This window comes from Trachypithecus francoisi, unplaced genomic scaffold (assembly GCF_009764315.1).
Source record: "Trachypithecus francoisi isolate TF-2019V2 unplaced genomic scaffold, Tfra_2.0 Lachesis_group5, whole genome shotgun sequence".
Classification (NCBI taxonomy): Eukaryota; Metazoa; Chordata; class Mammalia; order Primates; family Cercopithecidae; genus Trachypithecus; species Trachypithecus francoisi.
The window spans coordinates 901,572-918,156 of NW_022681470.1; the positions used below are offsets into that span (position 1 = coordinate 901,572).

General features: G+C 39.2%; 1 protein-coding gene across 1 annotated transcript in view; it reads right to left on the reverse strand.

Moving 5' to 3' along the window:
• Positions 1-13,056, reverse strand: part of GCSAML (germinal center associated signaling and motility like) — a 28,980-nt gene extending 15,924 nt beyond the window's left edge. The window contains exons 1-2 of the mRNA XM_033197160.1: positions 12,457-13,056; positions 4,798-4,857 (exon numbers count right to left, since the gene is read on the reverse strand). Of these exons, the coding sequence (XP_033053051.1) occupies positions 4,798-4,857; positions 12,457-12,485 (89 nt within the window). The 5' untranslated portion in view covers positions 12,486-13,056. The remainder of the gene's footprint in view (positions 1-4,797; positions 4,858-12,456) is intronic.
• Between the last annotated feature and the right edge of the window lie 3,529 nt (positions 13,057-16,585).

A 16,585-nucleotide genomic window follows, 5' to 3' on the forward strand; every position in this document is an offset into this window, starting at 1 on the left:
CAAATATGTACAAGTATGCTAGCTATATCAGTTTTTAAAATAGCCCAGGTATGGTGGCTCATGCCTGTAATCCCAGCACGTTGGGAGGCCAACGCAGGTGGATCACTTGAGCCCAGAAGTTTGAGACCAGACTGGGCAACATGGCAAAACCCTGTCTGTACAAAAAAGGTGTATATTATCCAGGCATGATGGTGTGCACCTGTAATCTCAGGTACTTGGGAGGCTGAGGAAGGAGAAGTGCTGGAACCCAGGAGGCAGAGATTGCAGTGAGCCAAGATTGCACCATTGCACTCCAGCCCTGGCGACAACAGCGAGACTCGGTCTCAAAAAAAAAAAAAAAAAAAAGATCTAAACAAATGAAACAAAAGTATAACAAGAGAAAAGTCATAAAATAAATACTTAAATCTGAAAACTGACTTCACAGGGGGGGAAAACAAATGGCACGGAACACTGAGATATGGTGACTACAACCAGTGACAACATGTGCTTGAAATTCGCTAAGAGAGTGGATCTCAAGCATTCTCATCACACACATAAACAATGGTAACTGTGTGAGATAATATATTAAGTAGTTAATGTACTTTATAGTGATAATCACTTCACCATATATACACATCAAAACATCATATTGTATACCTTCAATAGGTACAAATTTTGTTTTTCAATCATAGCTCAAGAAAAGTGAGAAAAATATTTAAAATAAAGACATATGTATAAAAGAAAATAATACATGGTTGGGGGTGGGGGTAGGGAACAAATAATGAGTTTTTGAACTTTCATGGGGAAAATGTATGTAAAACCAAGTCATCAGGAAGACCGATTAAGGTGGCCCAGCTCCACAACCACAAAGTGGAATTACACTCGCTAAGTTGTGAGGAGAAAGATACGATCCAAGAACTGTATTACTCTCCAAGGAAAGAAAACGTATTGTCAAATGTCTTAGTACTGAGATAATCTAAAACCTATGAGGTCTTTAGGAAAGAAATAAAGCAAACATTACTGCACAACCACATTTGGACTTTGTAAAATGCGAAGTTATGTAACAAAGCAGTTAGTGAATGAAGAATTTGGCCACTCGGTTATCTGTCATTCTGAGGCTCTAGCCACAAAATCCAAACCTGTCTGAGTCCAGGCTGTGGATTATCAGCACCTACTGGTTGTCCACTCTGTCTTAAATACAGTGGAACAATTCTGCATGCTGTGGCCACTGGAAACTTCCAGACAGTGGCAGGAATTCCTGGATTTCTAGGAATCCTCTTAGATTTTCTTGACATCTCTCATGAACTAAACTGTGTCCCCTTAAAATCCACACGTTGAAGTCCTAATCCCCAGAACCTCAGAATGTGACTGTATTTGGAGACAGGATCTGACAGAGGTAATTACATTAAAACGAGGTCATAAGATTGGGCCCTGTTTCAGTATGACTGGTGTCTTTGTCAGAACAGAAAATTTGAACACAGTCATAACACAGAGGGAAGACCATTCGAAGACTCGGGGAAAAGACAGTCATTGACAAGCCAAAGACAGACTTCACAAAACAGCCCACCTCTGCCAACACGTTGATCTCAGACTTCCAGTCTCTGTAATTGTGAGAAAGAAAATTTTGGTTCCTTAAGCCACCCAGTCTATGGTACTTTGCTTGAGAGCCTTAGTAAATGAATACAGATTGATATGTGGGAACTGGACTAGTCCATACTAATGAAACAGGACCTCCCTCTATCCTCCGTATCCGAGAGGAAGCTGCCTGCAATGTCCCCTGGTGTCTTTGATCACCCGTCACAGGGACCTTCTCACACTCCGGAAGATGAAGACTTTAGCAAGACTGTCATTTCAGAAAAAGAGCTGGACAGGAGATGGCATGATAAGAGATTAAAACCAACAAACACCTAATACCGTCATGAATTGCTACACACGAAACTATTAAGAATCCATATGAAAGAAAGAAAAAGAAAATATGAAAGGTTACTCAAATAAACCAGTAGATTAATTTCTCTCAGCTGTAACAAGTAGGAAAAATAATGACAGTGAATATCTGAAATACAAAATAATGTTTCTCTAGCACACAAATTTCAAAATTATGATCTTTGAACAAAAGATTACATCATAGATTTTCAAAATCTAGGCACATAATGATGTGCACAGATACCAGCTAGTATGTATTGAGTGTTGGTGCCAGACAGCCACTGTGCTGATGAAATAGGCCGTGATTTCTTTTTCCATAAACACAAGCTAAAATTGTAGTATTTTAAGGCTATTTTGCATATGAAGAACCCAAAATTTACAGAATGTAAGTAATTTGTCTCAAAGTTAACATATAGGACAAAGAAAACCTTAATAAAATCCATAAAGCAGAAATAACACAGGCCACACAGAAACTGGTAACAATGACATAAAATTTAAATTATATTTTAGACTACAAAACAATATTTGAAATTTAAAAACTACTCAGGTCCAAGAATAAATTAAAAGTTACAAAATATTAGATAATAATAGTATTTCCTTTAATTACACATAGGATACAGGTAAAATATTATTTAGAGGGAAAGTTTATATTCATATATGCTTCCATTCCTAAACAAGAAAAATTGAGAACAAAATTTTTAAGTTTTGAATTCAAAACAATTAGAATAGCAATAATTTTAAAAACTAAGGAAAGCAAAAATAAGAATGCAATAAAGATAAAAGCAATGATACTATGACATCCTGGAAAAAATGCAAAACAGAAATCAGATCAGTGGTTGCCAGGGGTCGAAGGGAAAGGGAGGGATGGTAGGAATATTCTGTATCTTGATTGTGGTGATTACATGACTGTGTACGTTTTTCCTAAACTTATCAAACTGTATATATAAGGGTGAATTTTACTGTACTATACCTCTATAAGCCTACATTTTAAAAGTCAAGTGACTTGAAAGAGCTCATACTGTCCTTTCTGTAAATATGTTTTAATGAATAATATTCTGGTAAGAATCCAATAATCAAAATTGACTCAGGAAGATATAGAAGATTCAACTTTATTCAATAGACATCATCCTGTGAAATTAGCCAAAAAGGAAACTGACTTCTCAGCCCATGTGAAACACATATTTGACTGCAATTGACTAGAATGGTAAAATGGCTCAGATCTTCCTCACCATGCTGACTAGTGAAAGTTCCATGAGTCGTGCTCCTAAAATTTTCTTGCATGAGAAAACCCTAACAACATTTAATTTATCTACATTTGGTTATTGTCTGCTTGTAATAAAGACTTGCTGGTATTTGAAAATGTTAACACTTCAGTTCCTTTAACAGAAAAATATTAGAGAATGACATCTAGTGCAGATCTCACCTTAGACATGATGAAACAAAAGCCTAGTTTAAATGACTAGTTTATGCCTAAATTAAACGTCTAATGTAAATGCCTAAATTAAAAGTCTACTTTAAAAGACGCTATACAGAACTGATTCACAGCAGCTGATAAAAGAACCTTGGTTCAATAACATCACCAGATCATTGCTATCTCCTCTCCAGCTACAAACCATAAGGGGAGTGGGGGGAGTGGGGAGAGCATGAGACAGGGTCACAAGATAGGCATAGCCAACTCCACTGTCCCTGAGGGCTGACTCATGAAGCCAACTCTCTCCTTTGGCAGGAAAGTGTTATTCAAACATTTAGGAGGGGCCTGATGCCTGCAAACATCATTTCACATCACCAACAGATACCTGACTCATCTCCTCAATCCTCTGCCCCTTCATACCATGGAAGAGAAGAAGCAGCCATCTCAGAGACAGAAACCAAGACATTGAGATGAAATGATTAAAAAAGAGCTTAGTGCAAAAATATGAAAAGCCTATGGTTAACCAACAAAGCAGGGTGTTTCTGTTCATCTAAGCTGAGGCAAGATATCAACATCTAGATATCTACCATTTTTCCACTCCATTTTTTATCTTTTTTCCATTGAGTGTCTTGTGAGGGTTGAGAAACAGATATACACTAGCAAGTGAAACAGATGTGACTTTAAAGTGCGTATGGTCTATGAAGGAAGTGGACTATAAACAGCTCAAACAACATATAGAGCTACAAGTTGAGATAAAGGCCACAACAAATATAGGTAGTTTCTAGTGCCATAAAAGCATGGGGTGCCGAAGCAAAGTTCCTCCATAATCTTTCAGAGAGGGGCATGAGGGCCAGCATCTCCAGGAGGAGACATTATCAATCAGTCCAAGTGCAAATATGGAAATTTGTTTTAATTGTGAAGTAAAAGACCAGCTTGTAGAAACGCCCTAAAGTGAGGCTGAGCTTGGTGGCTTGAAGAACATCAAATAAAAGGAAAATGCATATAAGATAGTGAGTGAAGGTAGAGGTTGAGGAACCACATGGGAGAGATGCAGAATCCAATCCTAATAGAATTGTAGGCCCTGGTGAAGAGTTTGCATTTATTCTGAATGCAGTGAAAAACCATTGAATGGTCTCAGGCAAGGAAAAGGCATAATGAGACGTTTTCCAAAGATGATTCTGGCTACTTGTGAGGAGAAGGTGGGAAATACAGCCACTGCATATAACCAACCAAAACCAGACATCCTTTATTCTATCTTTATGTTTCTACACTCGCATTATATAATCAATAGAAACAAAACACGTGGCTAACACCCTGTCTTTCTTATTTAGACAGAGTCAGTGTCTAACCTGCTGCCAAGTCATGCAGGTAATCACCAAAGAACTCTGTTACAGGGGCCCTGAGAGGTGTTAGTTCGAGTGGGGCACAGACTCTGGAAGTAATCTCAGAGAAAAAAAAAAGACTCTGATATGCTCTGTTCTTACCGTTTTCTTTCCTCATCTGGGTTTCCTTTCCTGGGCTTCTTTTGATTCTCTCCCAGACAACTATATGGAAACACAAAAGAAAAAAGAGAGATTGTTACTACCCTCCACATTTTTCACCTTCTTCTCTAACTTTCTGTACCATTAAAACCAAACCTGCCTTTTCTTTTTGACAAACTTCCCTTTCCTTCAAAATCAACAAGCAGTCACAGACAGAATGCATTTCAGAACTTAACCACAGAAACCAGGCCTCTGATGGGACAAAATGTCCATAGTCTGACTTCTGATTCTCTCAGTCTTTGGATTTATTGTGACCCCACATGCAAACTTCCTGAATCTCCAGAAGAGGTGAGAGCTCCCAAGAAGCTAGAAAGACCTTAACAACAGGGAGGCGCCACTTCTGCAACAACCTGAGGCAAGCTGAGCTGCTTGTACACACCTTTGTGGACTATGAGGACTGTCAGTCTGGGCCCGCTGAACCACAGCAAGCTTCTCGGGGCCTTGCTGCATGTGGTCATTCATGTGCACTTAAGACATTGGGATCTTTACATACATTCAGGAAAGGTGATTTTTTCATATTACTCTTGGTGTTTTGCCATCAGTTATCATCATCTTTATGATAATCAGGCAAACACTAAACGATGAAGTTAGAGAAATCAGGTGATTTGCATGGTTAACACAATAGTTAGCAGCTTGTGTTTGTGACTTGGTTAATCAAACTTTCTACTCCACCAGTTGTTCAAACATAGCATTTCTTTCATGGTTTTCTTTTCCTCTGTTATCACATCTGGAGCGCTGGTCTATCCTTCTGCTTCTAGGTAGCTTTGCATGCAAGAGCCTCACCTCTGCTTACCAGCAGGATTCAGGGAAGGCATTTCGAACCAACGCTGAGAAAGTGCCTTCCCTGAATAGAGCTCATACGTATATGTTCAAGAAACATTGCTAGATATCAACACACAAGGCCACTAAGCAAAGAATATATTTGTTAAACATAAAGGAATATCAATTTATAGAGGAGGGGGCTTTTTATAGAATCAGTTGCTGATGTAGAGATTTGGTATAATAGTCTCAATCACAGTCAAATCTGGATGTAATGTTTATTTAATAGTGTAGATTGTAAATCAGGTAAAAAGTAATTTAAGTGTCTCCTTTTCTCCCCCTTTTCCTGGAGTTCAGTTTTCTCATGATTCCATCTTCCTAAACTGGTCAACAAAGAAAGAATTTGGTAAAATAATCGTCCTTGGGGTTATTAGTGATTCATTGACTTATACATCTAAAGGACGTTTGTATTTTAAAGTTGAAAACAAGACAGGAAAGTACTTAGCATCAGTACGGACCTAATTGGAATTCCACATCATTAATATTATTGAACATAACTGGATACTAAATTCTACTGTGAATAAAGTAAAAAGTGTTTTTCTTAATCCAGAGGGATTCAGATAATATCAGGCCATAGGTGATGTACAAAAATTTGTTGACCGAATTAATAAATCAACTACTACTCCATTGTTTTTTAAAATAGGTATTTTACTAAGCTTTAAAAGTATCTTGGCCAAATAATTAAGATTATGAGTAATTTTTTTATACCTTCTGGGTTTTTTCTTCTTATTTTTAAACTTTCTAAATGTTGGATGTTGACTTATGACTTCATAACTCCACAAAGAAAGTCTTAATAAACATCCCCCAAAATCAGCAATTTGCACACGATTTCTCCAACTATCAAGCAGTAAAATTAAAACCCAAGAAGCTATAACCAAAAGTGTACATGTCTAGGTATAAGTAATATTCTAAATAATCCTTATGTTAAATAGGAAATCATAAAGGAACTTTCTAAAAACACAGAATAAAATAATAATGCAAGCTACACAAAACTATTTGAAGGATAAAGTGAAGTGTGAAGAAAATAGCTTGCTAAAATACATTCATAAGAAAACATAAATGACTAATAATGACAAAGTAAGCATTTATCTTTAGAAGTTGGGAGAAGAAAAAGGAAACAAGAAAGTTGTGGGTAAAAATAAATATGATAGGGAACCATATCTTAGAATAATATCAGTAAGACAGCAAAAGTCTGGAAAGACCAACTAAAGAAATAAGGAATGGAGACAAAAATATAATGAAAACAGAAAGTTCAGAATAAGTATTACAGACATACAACAAACATGATGAAGAATTATTTATAATAAACATGATGGCTTAAAATGAGTAATATCTTGGAAAAATGAAATAAAAAACTGACACATGAATACCATCGATAATAAAAAATTCCAGCTTACACAGCTGCATACACAATTTACCAAACTTCAAGTGACAAATATACTCTCTCATATATAAGATGTTCCAGAAAGTAGAAAAATGTAAAATGATGCCAACCCATTTAATGAGATTGGTAAACTTTCATTTCAAATTAAATAAACCAAATTTTTAAAAATCACAGGTCCAATTCAATCATGAAAATAGATGCAATAATCCTCAATAAAATATAAGTTAACTAAATCTAAAATTATGGTAAAATTGCACACATCACAATCAAATGGGTTTTATCCCAGAAATTAAAAGATAGGTAATTAGCAAAAATATTTATTAACACAATTAACCACTTTAGAAGTCTAAGAGAAGACTCATGAGGTTATCTCAATAGTTTAAAAATGCATTTGATAATGTTTGGTCCTTATTAACAATAAAAACCCTCAGAAGAGCTGGGTGCAGTAGTGCATGCCTGTAATCCCAGCTCCTTCGGAGGCTGAGGCAGGAAGATCACTTGAGGCCAGGAGTTCAAAGCTGTAGTGCACTCTGATTGCATCTGGGAATAGCCACTACACTCCAGACTGGGCAACACAGTGAAACCTCATCTCTACATATTTTTTTAAAAAGTAGAATCTCCTATTTTGATAGAGGCAATATGCCAAAAACATAAATGCCAAATATAAATGTCAAAAATATACAGCAACCTTAATGAAAACAAATTTAGAAAAAAATTATTATGATCAGTTATAAGACAATGATGCCTAAGAATTCTGACATTGTCAAACATAATTATGCTATAAAACATGATAAAGATACCTATAAGATTTGTAAGAAACAAAAAAGAATAGAAAAATCTTTAACTTTATAGATGATATATTAACTATGTAAACCCAGTAGGATTAAAAAGCCATGGAAAAAAAATGAGAAATTCAACAAGGCTAGTGGATACAAAGTCATCAATAACATTCCAACAATAACAGGCTAGGAAAAAATGTCATTCATAGATTTATTACTGTTGCATATGGTATCTAGAAATCTATCTAACAAGGAATAAAAGAAAAACAAAAAGTGAAAGCTCTATTAGAATACATTAAAGAAGATTTGAACAAACGTGGTTATAAATAATTGTTTTGACTGGTGTATTAATAGTATATCTTCATAGGCCAGCAGCAGTGGCTCACGCCTGTAATCCCAGCACTTTGGGAGGCCAAGGCAGGTGGATCATGAGGTCAGGAGTTCAAGACCAGCCTGGCCAACATGGTGAAACCCCGTCTCTACTAAAAATACAAAACTTAGACGGGCATGGTGGTGTGTGCCTGTAGTCCCAGCTATTCGGTAGCCTGAGGCAGAAGAATCTCTTGAACCCAGGAGGCAGAGGTTGCAGTGAGCTGAGATGGCGCCACTGCCCTCCAGCCTGGGTGACAGAGCAAGACTCCATCTTAAAAAAAAAAAAATATATATATATATATATACACACACACATATATATATATATACATACATAGTATATCAGCATAAACACAGAAGAATTTGCAAATAGATCTCTATATTCACAATGTTATCCCAATCAAAATTCAAATTGACACTTTTTATACAATACACAAATTCAGAATGTGTGTATAAATTTATATGGGAGGATAAAATCTTCAAAGAACTGAATGAATTTTGAAATAAAGACTAAAGAGGGTATGTGATAGACACTGCCCATGGACAATGTCAACATTTATTTCACCCTCTTGCTAGTCAGAGGCTAGAAAGCAGCAGCTACCTTCCCCAGACTCATCTGCAGTCAATTACCAGGCTGCAAATTAGGTATTGCCCAAGGTAACAGGCCTCTGACAAGCAGGGTCAGGGCAACAGGAGGCTCTCTGCATCCATGTTCTAGAGGCCATTCTCCAGCCTTCTCTAACACCACATCTGTGATCCAAATGACTGAAACACACCAAGGTGACTCCTTGGGAATGCATTTACTTTCACTGAATTTCCTCTTCGTGTTGGTTGTTCCTAATGAATTTCAGCTCTTTACCATCTCTTTGTTGGGGCTCAGAAAATGATACTCCAAAATAAAAGCCTCAGAAGCAGCTCTCTTTCTCCTGCCCTCCTCTCTGTGGCAACTCTTTCCTACCCAGGGCTAGCCATAGAAATTAGAATCCCTCTTCCCCAAGGTGATTGATAGAAACCAGAACCTCTTTTCCCCAAAGCCAGCCATAAAATTAGTCAGATGACTCTAACTTTCCCTCTATCTTTCTGTGTAAGAACCGGCCATAAAGACATTATCTGACCTACTTTGTTTGACCGTAGGTCATAAGCCGCCATTCCAGAGAGTGTTCTGCCCCATATGCATAAGTAAGGAACCCGCACAGAGAGGTCAAGAAGAATCTAAACAGACAGAACAAGACTTGCTGGGATTTTCCACTCTATTAGCATTAGGTCATATCCTTTTTGTCCAATCATATTTCTACATGGCTAGCCAAAATTTGTAGCACCTAAGCATAGAAATGGACAGTTTCCTTTGCATCTTTACGTCTTCATTCTGAGGTTCCTGTGTCCCATAAAATGATGATCAATAAATTTGTATGACTTTTGTCCTATTAATCTGCCTTTTCTCAACTGATTTCAGAGAACCTTCAGGGAACAAAGGGGAAGTTTTCCTTTTGCCCCTACATCTTCTTTGGTGTATTTTAAGAGCTTGTTGTCTATTTCTCTGTGTCATTCCTCGATACTCACTGAGCATAGACATTTATTCCTAAAATACATGCCACACTGCGTTTTTCTCCAGCTTATAAATGTTCACTGCTTTACCACTTTCTATGTGCCTTTGAAGGCGCTTCATTATCAGACCCCCAACTTCATTCTCAACTTCTTCTGCTACTGGAGTCATCTCTGAACAATATGCTCCAATTATTGACAGTCATACCGTGTACTTGAAACTCATACATTTTCACACGTTGTCCCTTCAGCTTGGACTATCTTTTCCTGCTTTGTAAGTCTGCCTAACATTTACAGCACAGTCCAAATGGCAATTCCTCAAACATGTCCTTCCTTACTGCTATCCCAAATCAGAATTCCATTCCTTCCTTCCTTTTATTTCTACAGTGCACTGTTTGTGCTTCTACCTAGAACACATTAGCAACTGCCTTATCTTAAAAAGAAGACATTGTGGTGTAATGGAAATGACGGATGACTTGACATCATAAATTACATGTTACATTCATAATTTTATAGCAAAGGCAACCTTGACAAGTTTTAATTCTCTCTCAGTTTTAATTATCTGAGCCATGTAATGCCTGTTTTTTTTTTTATTATTATACTTTAAGTTCTAGGGTACATGTGCATAACGTGCAGGTTTGTTACATATGTATACTTATGCCATGTTGGTGTGCTGCACCCATCAACTCGTCAGCACCCATCAATTCATCATTTATATCATGTATAACTCCCCAATGCAATCCCTCCCTCCTCCCCCCTCCCCATGATAGGCCCCAGTGTGTGATGTTCCCCTTCCTGAGTCCAAGTGATCTCATTGTTCAGTTCCCACCTATGAGTGAGAACATGCGGTGTTTGGTTTTCTCTTCTTGTGATAGTTTGCTAAGAATGATGGTTTCCAGCTGCATCCATGTCCCTACAAAGGACGCAAACTCATCCTTTTTGATGGCTGCATAGTATTCCATGGTGTATATACGTAAAGCTGAGTCAGAGTCATTAAGTACGATGTTCTTTGAAGGGGCCTATCCATTTTTAAAATTTGCCTCCATATCCATTTTCCTTCCATGTTTAATTTTTTCTTGCGACCAAGACCATTGTCTTACCTAGGCTTTCCATAAATACTGGTTAACTTTAAAAGAAGGGAAGCATTTTTTCTTTAGGGTAAATAATTGAATTTACCTCTCAGCACAATTGTGTCATTTTTCCTCCATCTACTGCCCAGACTCATGTTCATCCTGAACTTTGATGGGCCCTCTCCATCCATGAACCATTAAGCTTTCTTTTTTCTTTTTTTTTGAGACAGTCTCGCTCTGTCGCCCAGGTTGGAGTGCAGTGGCACCATCTCAGCTCGCTACAAGCTCTGCCTTCCAGGTTCACGCCATTCTCCTGCCTCAGCCACCTGAGTAGCTGGGACTACAGGCGCTCACCACCACGCCCAGCTAATTTTTCATATTTTTAGTAGAGACGGGGTTTCACCGTGTTAGCCAGGATGGTCTCAATCTCCTGACCTCCTGACCCACCCACCTCAGCATCCCAAAGTGCTGGGATTACAGGCGTAAGCCACTGCACCCGGCCACCCTTAAACTCTTTAAGAAATAGGGATTTACTGAAAGACTAAATGAAGAAGTCAAGGGACAGCTGAGCTATTTAACCTGGTGAAAGGAGACAGCATGAACCATCAGGTGTGGGGAAGACAATCTGCTACCTCATAAAGACAGCTTCTCTGACTTATTTTGTTTGACCATAGGGTCATAAGCCACCATTCCAGAGAGTGTTCTGCCCCATACCCATAAGTAAGGAACCTGCACAGAGAGGTCAAGAAGAATCTAAACAGACAGAACAAGACTTGCTGGGATTTTCCACTCAGTCTCTTAGCGTTAGGTCATATCCTTTTTGTCCACTCATGTTTCTACATGGTGCCCACAGGAGCACAAAACACATGATGAGAGTTTTGCCTTGGGTCTATCAATGTAGCCACATCATATGCAAGACTGTCTGGAAGGGGACTGGGAGAGTGGACAGAGGAGTGGGATGCTGTAGAGCCCATCATTTAAGATTAAGCAAGATGTAAGAATAATAATGCCTGTCATCTGTATACGTTCTATAAATTATGAACTACTGGAAGAGTGTAAGGCTAAACATTACCAAAAAAGGTGTGACTAAAGTCAGAAGCATTCAAAGACATATCCTGCATCCATAATTTGCAAGGACCTGACTGTTCATTCTCATACCAACCCACAAAGCTGATGGATGGAAAGTTAAGCTCTACACCCTCATGAAGAAAAAGAGGAGCAGAAAAATTCAAGTGACAATTGTGTAGGGCTGCCAGATGAATTACAAGATGCACTGCTAAATTTGAATTTCAGATAAACAATGAATAACTTTTTAATAAAGTACAACCCATGTTATAATGCCCAAAATATTACATGAGGCACATTCATACTAAAAAAAAAAAAAATTTTTTCTGGAATTTGAATATGACTTAGCATCCAGTATTTTTGTTTTCTACATCTGGCAACCTATCATGGTTCCAGAGTAAAGCAAGAGAAGCAGTCAACGGGGCGTCACTGTGTGCTCCTAGAGGATGCTGTCTCCAGGCTCAACCTTCTAGAAGCACAATGTACCTCACCATTACAAATGTGTATGTCCAGCCTCCTTATCTCTGTTCTCTTTCTCCCAAGAAAGGCAGCACCAAGAGTCAAGACTCACCTGAGTTTTCGCAGGAGATAATTTCCCATCTTTTCACAGTGACTCGGTTTCTCAGCTCCTGAGTTTCACTCCACTTGGGGAAGTTCTGACCAAAGCACCAAGAGGAAAATGCATGAGGCAGGAGGTTGCATCTGACCACGGGTTCGTGCTCCTGCCAACCACGAGCTGCCAGGGGCCTGCGCATGATAGAGAAGGCAGGAAGAGCTCGAAAGGGGAGGCGGAAAGGAAAGTGTGAGTGTGCGTGTGTGTGAGTGCCTGCATGCACACACACACACACTCATACACACACATGTGGACATACAGTGGGAAAAAATCAGGCCGAAACATGAGAGTGAATCTATCCAGGTTCACTTTGCTTTCAAGGAAATTCTGGTATCGCAAGACGAAACAAGGTAAGGACTTCCCTATTCCTCCGAAATGAGCATAATAATAAGATTACACAAGAATGGCAATAAGAGAGTTGCATTTTTGTTGGAATAGAAATGATTAATCTGGATTCATGATTTCTTAGGCAAACTGTTCATTATGGAGATCTGAGATCTCAAGATTCCAAATATGTTGTCCTCTTCCAAACATACAAACAGAAAGCCTCTTGTTGGGGAAAACAAAAAAAACAACATTAGAAATAAAATTTCTCTTTGTGGCTCTGGCAATGATAATCAGATCAAATGTCAATAGCCTTTCCTCAGAGGTCTGATACTTCCAAAGACAAGATGGCAAAGAAAAAGGAGAAAAAAAGGATGAGAACAGAAGATTATCAAAATTATTTGGGGTAGGTTAAGAAGCCGTTGTTCTGGTTGTCAACTCAAAGACTAACATGACAATGGGGAAAATGCAGGGCCTGGAAGACCTGTTGCCAGCATCTGGTCCCCCACTTCCTCCCCTACGCTGCCCACCAGAGCCACAAAGCACAAGCTGGTTCTAGTGATAATTTCAAGGCCACAATATCAGCGGCAGGAGATTAGCTAACAGCTGACTCTGAGCCATGGCTGTCAGGAGACTGAAATCGCTTATTCATGATGTCTCCTGCTGAAGGATTTACACCACAGGTGGTTGATTTTCTTCAGCTTCAGTACAAAATCTATTTGCTGAAATCAGAAACTATATGCTCACCTATTCCAACTCTTTTTTTATCCCAATGAGGAAATCAGGACTGAGGAAATTTAATTGACTGTTAACCAGCAGCAGAACTCAGGAGTCTGGAGTGCTTTATAATTATTTATAAGTTTTGTATTATTTATTTATCAATCATAAACATGAGAAAAATATATTACAAGCAGGAATGTCACACACTCCATTTCAGATTTATGATTTATCTAATTCATATTTGACAACCTATGTACCAAAGCGCTGCTTCCCAAACTTTCTCATGTAAGCAATCACCTGAGGATCCTGTTAAAATGCAGATTCTGACTCTTTCAAACTGGGATCAATATTCTGCCTTTCTAACAAGTTCCCAGGTGATGCCACCCCAGCCAATCCATGGACCAGTAAAGGCACTAAGAAGCGTGTTCCACCATTGCTGGTCCTTGACCAGAAACACGGGCATCACTGAGAACTTAGAAATGCAAATTCTCAAGCTCCAAACCTGCTGAATCAGAAACTCTTGCGGGTGGAGTCCTCCTGTTTCCTACTAAAATTTGAGAGTTACTGAAATAAACCTTTGTTTCTCTTATCTGATTACTCACAAATAAGCGCATTAATCCTCAAATGCTCAAGTAGGTCCATGTTAGTTTTTAGGCACCGAATGACAGAAATGTGGTAACACAAAAGGTTTCCATTTTTTCAGCACTAACTCCCATTCTGTCCCATCCTAGGACAAATTGGTCTGGTAAACAAATCTCCTGGAACTCACGTTCTCCATCTGTAGAAAGGATAGGAGCTACGTGAAAGGGAGTCTTAGTAAGCCATAGCTATTCTGCTTATTATTATGGCCATGGCTGCTGTTTGAGAACAAAGACATGCACAATATTCAGCTTGATTTAGATTCTCAGTGCCATGTAGAAAATTAAGTACAAATAAGAAAAAATAAAATATTTAAATAACCCAGAATCCTACTACCCTCAACTACCTTCTTGTGCCTTTTTGTTTGTTTTTGTTTTTGAGACAGGGTCTTGTTCTGTTGCCCAGGCTGGAGTACAGTGGCATGATCAGGGCTCAGCTGCAGCCTGTACCTCCCAGACTCAAGCGATCCTCCCTTCTCATCCACCAAGTAGCTGGGAGTACAAGCGTGTGCATCACACTAGGCTAATCTTTTTATTTATTTATTTATTTTATTTTAGTAGAGGCAAGGCCTTTTATGTTGTCCAGGCTGGTCTCAAACCCCTGAGCTGAAGCGATCCTCCTGCCTTGATCTCCCAAAGTGCTGGGATTACAGGCTTGAGCCACCACATCCAGCCCCCTTGTAAATTCTGATGCACACATTTATTATCTTTGCTTTGTGAAAACAAACATGCACCCGCTGATTTAAAAATTTCCAAAAATAGGATCATCCTTTGCACATAAGTGTTTTCATGCCATTAAATACAGTTTTAAAGACCATTTTTGGCCGGGCGCCGTGGTTCACGCCTGTTATCCCAGCACTTTGGGAGGCTGAGGCAGGTGGATCATGAGGTTAGAAGATCGAGACCATCCTTGCTAACACGGTGAAACCCCATCTCTACTAAAAACACAAAAAGTTAGCCAGGTGTGGTGGCAGGCGCCTGTAGTCCCAGCTACTAGGAAGGCTGAGGCAGGAGAATCGTTTGAACCTGAGAGGCGGAGCTTGCAGTAAGCAGAGATCACGCTACTGTACTCCAGCCTGGGCGACAGAGCAAGACTCAGTCTCAAAAAAAAAAAAAAAAAAATACTAATCCATAGCATCATGTTCCAGAAAATGGATTCAGGACAGTGAAGTATCTGGTTTGGGTGATTCGTATTGAGCTTGTGGTGATGGTCATGAGACTGTGATTTCTCAGGATGAATGTGATTGAAAAGGTTCTCAGTGGGAAAGATGCAACATTTACTACAGGATACAAAATCCCTGTATATCTTCCCGGACAACAGATCAGCATTTTTACTTTAAGTCTCAGTTAAGTCAATGAGAACCTCACCTTTTCGGCAAAGCAATTTCGGAATGTGTTGCATTATAAGAATGTTTTTGGCTGGGCGTGGTGGCTCAAGCCTGTAATCTCAGCACTTTGGGAGGCTGAGACGGGTGGATGACGAAGTCAGGAGTTCAAGACTAGCCTGACCAACATGGTGAAACCCCGCCTCAACTACAAATACAAAAAATTACCCAGGCATGGTGGCGCATGCCTGTAATCCCAGGAGGCAGAGGTTGCGGTGAGCTGAGATCGGACCACTGCACTCCAGCCCCAGGCAACAGTGTGAGACACTGTATTAAAAAAAAAAGAGAGAGAGAGAGAAAGAGAGAAAGAGAGAGAGAGAGATGGAAACTATTCTAGGCAGAGGAACTGGCAAAGCTAAAAGCAGCATGGCAAATGAGAGCCTGGCATGTTTGAGGAACAAGGAGGCCCGTGAGGCTGCAGTCGAGGGAGGAATGGGAGAAGTGGTGGGAAGTGGGATCAGAGAGGTAATGTGTGTGGAGGGGGAAGGCACAGACAGTAGATACCTCATGGACTATGAAACAACATGGTGTATTTACAGAGTGAGGTAGGAAGTCAGTGAAGTATTTTCAAGTAAAATGGTTGTGATTTTAATACAAGTAATCTAGCTGAGACAGGGTGATTTGTTGTAAAATGATTGTAATCTGGATATCTTTAAACGTAGAGTCAATAGGATTTGCTGACAGATTTGATGTGAGGAACAGAGGTTGTGGAAACGAGAGGGGTCAATGTTTGAGGCCGAGGGCTCCCTTGATTAGGTCCAGACTTAACTTGCCTCACTGGCTTTAGTCTCTTGCTTTTAGCCGGTCACTTGCTTCTAGTTTATTTTAAGATTTACACAGCTAAAGGTCACATAGCTAAGCAATATATAATAAAACTTCCACCAGTTTCCTTATAGATAACATCTCTCATGTCTAGATCACTGTGGTAACAACTGCTTAAGTTCTTTTTCAGGAACTAGGGGCAACTCTTGTCCAGTTCAAGCTAGCTGAAACCACTGGCCCCCAACTGGACCTGCATGA